Below are 7,929 nucleotides of genomic sequence, written 5' to 3' on the forward strand. Positions count from 1 at the left end.
CGATCAATATTATTGTGACTTTTCATGTCACTTTGTGTCCCAGTGCTTTCATTACAAAGATAATTGTGTTGTACTGAGGAGACTAGTGGCCCTTGATAAAAGAGAAATATTTAAAAAAAAATTTTATCTTGTTTTTATTTTTTAGAGAGAGAGATCGAGAGAGTGGAGGGAGGGGCAGAGGGAGGAGAGAGAGAATCCTAAGCAGATTCGCCCTGAGCATGGAGCCTGACATAGGGCTCAATTCCATGACCCTGAGATCATAACCCAACTGGAAATCATGAGTTAGATGCTCAACCAAAAGGGAAAGAGAAAAATTCTCTTCGGAGAATAATATCCTTTATGCTCACTACATTGTATTGTGGGGTTAAACAGTTGTTAGCTGAGCTAAACTGGAAAGGGTTTGCTTTGGAGTTCCACAGACTTACGTTCAAAATTCTCACTTTGCCACCCTCTGCCTCTGTCTGAACCTCCATTTCCTCCTTTCTATATGGCTGATCCCCTCAGAGGTAGTGTGGTATCTGAATGAGTTCACACATACAGATAATGAGCAGACACTAGATGCTGAATAAATATTATCTCTTTTCTTTGGTCTCAATCCCTTCTTTGTGCCAGGCTTTGAGGAAATGACTGAATTTGACAATCTCTTGGTGTTCAGGTCTTATCCTTAGATCCATCCAACCTACACTGGAGGTGGATTCAGGCAGTGGTATTTGAAAAATCTCCTCTAGATTATTGTCATGGGCAGCCAAGGTTGAGAACCCCTGTTCCAGATTAGTGTTTCTAGCGTGAGTCTTGTGGTTTCCAAACCTTTCAGAGTCACCAGGAGGACTTGATAGTTCACAAATAGTTGTGCTATACTCCTAGAGTTTCTGAAGCTGTTGGTCTGGGGTGGGGGATTTCTATAATTGGCTCTCATAAAAAATTCCAGGTGAAGCTGATGTTGCTGGTCTTGCAAGAGTGCTTTTGCACTGCTGCTCTAGGGAAACAGTTCTCAAAGTGTGACCTGCTCACCTAACTCATTCGAAATACAGGAGAAACTTGTTAAGAATCCAGGCAGTCCTCCCTATCCATAGTCTCTTACATGAACTTTATGAGAACTCAGTTAAGGGACAGGTATGGATATATTTTAATGTTCTGAACTGTTTTTCTCTCTGAAATGCAGGGACTAAATAGATTAAGCTCAAATAGTATCCCTTATTATCAATGTTCACCACTGGCATTTTTGCTAAGTTCAGGATCCAGATATATATGGATAGTGGGGGATAATTCTACAGATTTCTAGGCTATACCAGTAATATACTAAATTAGATTATCTGGATAGCTCCTATAATTCTACTTTTCAATGTCTCTCAAGGTAATTTTTAAGAGCATGAAAATCTTAGAAACATGCCTCTATATCATGTACAAAAATCATAGTTATTTTAAAAACTAGTAATTAGAAATGTAATTCTGGTATCATACACTTAAGAGATTCATATGCAAAGCTCTTTAGACCAAGGTAGTCCAAGATTTTATAGTATCCAGGACTATAATCTTTATTTTAAGATAGAAGCAACATCTGGAAAAAGATATCCAAAATTTTTCCTACCCTCTCATATTACCAAAGCATGAACAGAACCAGTCTCATTTGGAAGGGAACTTCTTAGAGAAATGAAAGACAAGAAAGAATTAAAATTCACAAAAATATTCTTAGATACTAGAAGTCCAATAGAAATATCACATGGTTTGCATGTTATTTTTTTAAAGACTTTTTTATTTATTTGAGAGAGTGAGAGACAGCATGAAAGAAGAGAAGGTCAGAGGGAGAAACAGACTACCCATGGAGATGGGAGCCTGATGCGGGACTCGATCCCAGGACTCTGGGATCATGATCTGAGCTGAAGGCAGTCGCTTAATCAACTGGGCCACCCAGGCACCCTGCATGTTATTTTTAACTAGTAGGCTAAACCCAGTGAAGACTTTGCTTTTCCAACCACCTTCTGAAATGCATTCTTGACCTCTTTGTTCCTTAGGCTGTAGACCAAAGGGTTTAGCATGGGGATGACCATAGTGTAGAACACTGATGCCATTTTGTCTGTGTCCATGGAATGACTAGAACTTGGCTGTAAGTACATGAAGATTATTGTCCCATAGAAGATGGAAACAGTGGTCAGGTGAGACACACAGGTGGAGAAAGCCTTCTTCTGTCCCTCAGCTGAGCGCATCCTCAGGATAGCAATAAAAATGAGCAGATAAGAGTTCAAGATAACCAAGAGGGTGAAAAAGACATTGAATGCTGCCAATGTAAAGAGGACAATCTCATTTATGTGGATATCAGAGCAAGAGAGAGCCAGCAGTGGAGGAATGTCACAGAAAAAGTGATTAATTATGTTGGAATGACAGAAGGAGAGGTGGAAGGTGAGGGCAACATGGATGGAAGACTGTAATAGTCCACAGATGTAGGAGCCAGTGACCAGGGAGGTACACATAGCACTTGTCATGGTGGTGGTGTAATGTAGGGGTTTGCACATGGCTGCGTGGCGGTCAAAGGCCATTGAGGACAAGAGGAAACTTTCGATAGTGGCGAAGGCTGAAAAGAAGAACATCTGGGCAGCACATGCATTGTAGGATATGATTTTATCTCCTGTGGAAAACCCCACCATTACCTTGGGAGTGACAGCTGAGGCATAAACACAGTCCACAAGAGAGAGGTTGCTGAGGAAGAAGTACATGGGAGTGTGGAGACGAGAGTCCAACAGGATCAACACAATCATCCCAATGTTCCCAACCAGAATGATGAAGTAAATGATGGTGAAGACCATAAATAAAGGAACTTGCAACTCTGGGGCATCTGTTAACCCCACAAGAATGAATTGAGTTACCTCTGAAATGTTCTCCATCAAAATCATTTGGGAATCATCATAAGAGGCACCTATGACAAGATAAGCACACACAAGATAATTCTATTTGATCCCTAGCATAGCAGCTAACTGTGAACAGGGTCTCAATCAGCTTTCTGTCAAGAGCAGGAGCCCATGTACAACAAGTTTGACTGAACACTGAGGAGGGGTGGGTTGAGCAAGGCTCTTCATCTAGAAGTGATGTGGAAGGACACTGGAATATCCTTGCTGACTGTGCTGCCACAAGGGGAATACAGTATGATCCTGAAGGCACATTTCAGCTCACCTACACTATGGTATATATTATTACAGTAAACCAATAGGATTAACCAATAGGACTCTTTCCCACTAACTTGCCATACCTTGCAAACACTCCTGTTACAAGTACATAAAAGCTTAATCAACAGAAAAGAAAAGAAAGTCATTGGCATATGATACAACAAGCTTCATCAAATACATTTCCTGTCTCTGAGGGACCTCTCACTGACTTGTTCATAATAGCTGAAGATATACAGTGATTTGGGACCCTGCTCTACTCTAATTCATGAGGGCCCTTAATTGGGTGCTCTATTCTTAATTGGGTAATGTTCCACATTACCACTGGCCCCTGAAGAAAACTTCATGATTTCTGGCACATTCTTAGTGATATTTTGGCATCTTTCAGGAGCTCTAAAAAAGGAGGATTGTTTTTCAAAAGGTGGAAGCAAAATTTTAGTTGTTTTCTCTCTTTGTCACAGTCTTTATTTTTCTCCTAGGCTGATGTTTCCCGTCTCCTACCACCATCCATGTCTTTGCTTTATTCATGGGAAGGGAGAACTGGGGGAGATGGAAGAGTTACTTTCATTCTCACCTAGAGACTTTGCATCCTCAGCCAAGCCGTGGAGGTCCATCCAAGTTATCTGGTGTATCTAGTTGTGCTTACCTCCAGTAGCAGCTTAGCTAACAGCTTACCATAGCTGCCATGGGTATAAATATGAGAAGCCCTCTTCAACCCAAGAGACTTTTGATTCTGGAATCTATCACATTCATTTCTACTGGATTAAAAATTTTTAATATTGAAGGAAGGAAATGATATAACACTGCCTTTAAGATTAGCCTAGTGCTAGAGACCTATTATCCAAAAGATATGTTCATCATAACATATTCCTAAAGTAGAGGTATGTATTTCCAGGGCACCTTGGAAGTAGAAAGGGTGTATGGTTAGCCCAAAACAGGACCAAGAAAAATGCTCTGGAGATTATTACTCCTGAGTTGTGGCTTTGGACACACAAGAAATGTAATAACAATTTATTAGTTGTTATAATAACAAATAGTTACATAGTACTCACTTTGTATCTGGAAACTGTTCTAAGCTAGTCACATATATTAACTCATTTAGCAACTTTGGGAGGCAAATACTATTATTACCCCTACTTTTACTTTACATGGAACTGAGGCTGAAAGAAGTAGGTTACTTGCCTAACTAGCAAATGTGGTGGTAGAAGGGGGATTTGAACCCAGCTAATATTGTCTAAGATCCATAATACTAAGCAATCCTCTCAAAATAGTGCATCAAGTTAATCATCTTTCCTGAGGTTCAGGATCCTGATCTTTCAAGTGGGAATAATCACAATTTTCATCTTTTGAGGTAGATGAATGGAATAACTTAGTTCATACAAAACACTTAAAATAATGTCAATTATACAACAAGTACTGAAGTAATTCAAGCGTTAATACCATTATTAGTATACCAGGCAGAAGAAGCATCATGGATAAAAGCACAAATTGGCAAGCACAATTGTATAAATAGGCAATTATAAATAGAGAGGTATTGGTAATTAGCAAAATACATGGCACAATCAAAATCTCAATTAAAGAGTGATGTGCAAAAGTAGATTGAAGTGGCGGGGGACGGTGGGAGGTCGGGGTACCAGATGGTGGGTATTATAGAGGGCACAGATTGCATGGAGAACTGGGTGTGGTGAAAAAATAATGAATATTGTTTTTCTGAAAATAAATTAATTTAATTAAAAAAAAGTAGTTGGCAGAAATGAGACTGATAGAACTGAGCCTTAAACGAAAGAGTAGAAAAAATGCATCAGATGATAGATCTAATACAACCATTTAGAAGAAGAGCACAAGGTGACTATTTATGCAATATATAATAGAGGCATATAAGTATAGATAAATGCCACTCACTGATTAGCAACCAAGATGGGCTGTAATCTTGGGGACGTTACGTACACTCTGCAAACCCTCAGTATGTTGTCTGTGAAAGACCTAGTTCATGTAATGCCCAATGTATCTATTTTACATAGCTGAAAAGTTGAAATTAAATGATTTATGGAGCTCTACCATCACCATGCCTAGCACACGGCATGTATACAATGATAATTCCCTTCTGTTCTCTTCATAGCTGGCTTTGCACATAAGCCCCCTCTGTACCAGCAGCTGACATTACATAATGAATAACAAGATTCCTGATTTTTTAAAGGGGTAGAGTGAGTCAGCTCTAGAAGTTATCCCCCCAAGGTGATAAATGCTTTTATAAAAGCATGTATAAAGAATGAAAAAATGATTGTGAAAGTGCCTGGAATGTGCCAGAACGCCTTATTAACAAGAGACTTGTTCCTCAAATTTTTTCCTCTCAATTCTTAAACGTCTGTCCTTGCTAGAATTTCCAAATTTGGCCCAAATACACAAAAATGTGAATCCAATTGCATTTATTTTTGAGAAAAAAGTAAATTTCTGTAACTGATGTACCAAGAATGGCCAACATATTGACCAAATATCTCTTCTATACTGTTTGTAGATATAATAGGATACAAAACAGCTTCTTTTGATGCAGGAGTTTGAGATGTAGGGGTATGGGTACGACTGTACCACAAATACACATCCAATTCTGAATATGAAAGTTCTCTGAAAAGCTTAAAAGATGCAAACATTCTAGTTAAGTAACCTGAGCCATTACTTTCCATGGTTTATCTCTTCTCTTGGTTATGCAGAATATTAAGCCATTAATACTAAAAGTCCAAACTTTGACATTTCCAAAGAAAATGACTTTATGCTCAAGATACCCAAACAGATGTTAAAAGTTCTACAACACTCGAGATTCAGAAAGGAAGATATATTTGCACTGCTATTCCTCTAGCATGCTCTACATAAAAGGAATAAAGAGGCATGGTCTCCTTTTTTCACTCTGTCACCCCAACCACTCATTTAAGACATCTGACTGCAATCAGTGGAAAGAGTGGTGGATGACCAGCCAAATTTGTTTTCCACATTTGTAAAATGAACATGGTTAGATCCTCTAGAGCCCTTTCCTTTCTAATCGGCTACAGTTGTGTGTTTTCTTGATACTTACTTTTGTCCTAGGAACAGACAAATGAGGGTACAAGGTAGGGAGTATGGAAAACCGTCATGGCCACACTGTTGACCAGAAGTCCACATCCAGGAAAACATCATGCTAGAGAAGCTTCTTCCCCGCCTGTGGAGCACTGTGTTGTGGAACATAACTTGTGCTCTTACAAATACCAGGGTTGAGATATGATCTCAACACGATCTTTTCACACCAAAGATCTCGGGAGAATTTTAGGGTTGTGTGAGTGGATATCTCAGGAGGCTCCAGATCCAGGATTGGCCCCTTGACCTGAATCTGATGGGAGTTATCAGAGGATCATGTCTGGGTGTATTTTAGCTGATAGTGTTTTTGAAGGCACAGGGGAATGGACGCTTAGAGAGAGGAGCCGCCAATCAGCAAATCAGCAGTACCATAGCCATGCTAGGCAACAAAAATAAAAACCTCACTAAGATCTTGGCTTAGGTGATGTTGGGAACCCACGCAAGCTTTCTCAAATCTACATCTTTCTTAAAGGCCTACAATCGTCTCCAGGAATGTTATTTATTTATTTATATTTTAAAATTAGTTTTTGAAGATTTTATTTATTTATTTGAGAGAGAGGTAGAGAGAGTGGTGGAGAGAGGCCGAGGGAGAGGGGGAAGGAGAGTCTTGAGCAGACTTTACACTGAGCTCAGGGCCCAGCATGGGGCTTGATCTCACAATCCTGAGATCATGACCTGATCCAAAGTCAAGCCTCAGACACTTAACCGACTGAGCCATCCAGGTGCCTCTGCAGGAATTTTTTTTTTTTTTTAAAACAAAATACTCATTTATCTTATCCTACAGAACTGATTTAGGCCTATTTCGGGGGGAATTTCCCTCTCTATTTTTGAAACTAAGGGTACGGATCCATTCTTTCTTCTGTATAGTCATCTTTGACCAGAAACAAGCACCAGGCAGAATTATGTCTCCTTCATCAATGATGTGCAATATAGCTGGTGCGAGTTTGAGCTGTGCAGTCATGGGGCCCACCTTCAGATTCTAGTTCTGCCACCAATTGCAGGGTGATCCTGGCCAAATTATTCAGTTTGTCAAAACTTCAAAGTATCACCTATAAAAAGAAAGGCAATACTATACCTCATAAGAGCATCCTAAAGATTAAATGAGATGTCTAACACATATCAAGAGGTCAATAATTTTAATGTTACAACTTTATCATTAGTAAAAAATGATACATTATGTGGAACAAAAATAGTGGTGCTCAAACATTGCATCAGCTCCCCACATTTCCTTGTCCCCTAGCAGCTAGGTAGAGCCATGAACTAGTTCTATGTAATGGGTTGGACAGGAAGAGAACCCATTTCTGGATTATAATATAGAATAGCCAGCAAACAACTATGGAATCCCTCTCCTCTGCCATGGTACTTGAGGTGGCTCCTTCTTCCAGAAGGTGTAGCTACAGATGACAAAGCCTCCATCAGCCCTAGTGTTTGAATGAACAGATGCAGAGAGACTTCTCCTTTCCAGCATAACCTGTGAGGCACATGTAGTAGCAGAAGTAAGAAATAAATCTTTGCTGTGTCAAATCACTGGACTTTGGGACTGATTTGCTACTGCAAATGACAGAGTCTATCCTGCCTAATATGCATATAATAAGCTATGTGTGTTTTGTTGTCTGTGTGGCTTCCTTTTCTTCTTTTCTTTTCTTTTGTTTTCTTTTGTTTTCTTTCT

The 7,929-nt window shown here is 39.5% G+C and overlaps 1 protein-coding gene across 1 annotated transcript; it reads right to left on the bottom strand.

The window, feature by feature from the left end:
• Window positions 1–1,934: 1,934 nt before the first annotated feature.
• On the bottom strand, window positions 1,935–2,888 carry LOC116599508 (olfactory receptor 5B12-like). Its single transcript, XM_032359380.1, has one exon. It carries the CDS (start codon window positions 2,886–2,888, stop codon window positions 1,935–1,937), a length of 954 nt encoding a protein of 317 aa, XP_032215271.1.
• Between the last annotated feature and the right edge of the window lie 5,041 nt (window positions 2,889–7,929).

Source organism: Mustela erminea, chromosome 9, assembly GCF_009829155.1.
Source record: "Mustela erminea isolate mMusErm1 chromosome 9, mMusErm1.Pri, whole genome shotgun sequence".
NCBI classification, from domain to species: domain Eukaryota; kingdom Metazoa; phylum Chordata; class Mammalia; order Carnivora; family Mustelidae; genus Mustela; species Mustela erminea.

Excerpts from the sequence above, each read along its gene's own strand:
- LOC116599508 (XM_032359380.1), bottom strand. The coding sequence starts at position 2,888 with ATGATTTTGATGGAGAACATTTCAGAGGTAACTCAATTCATTCTTGTG.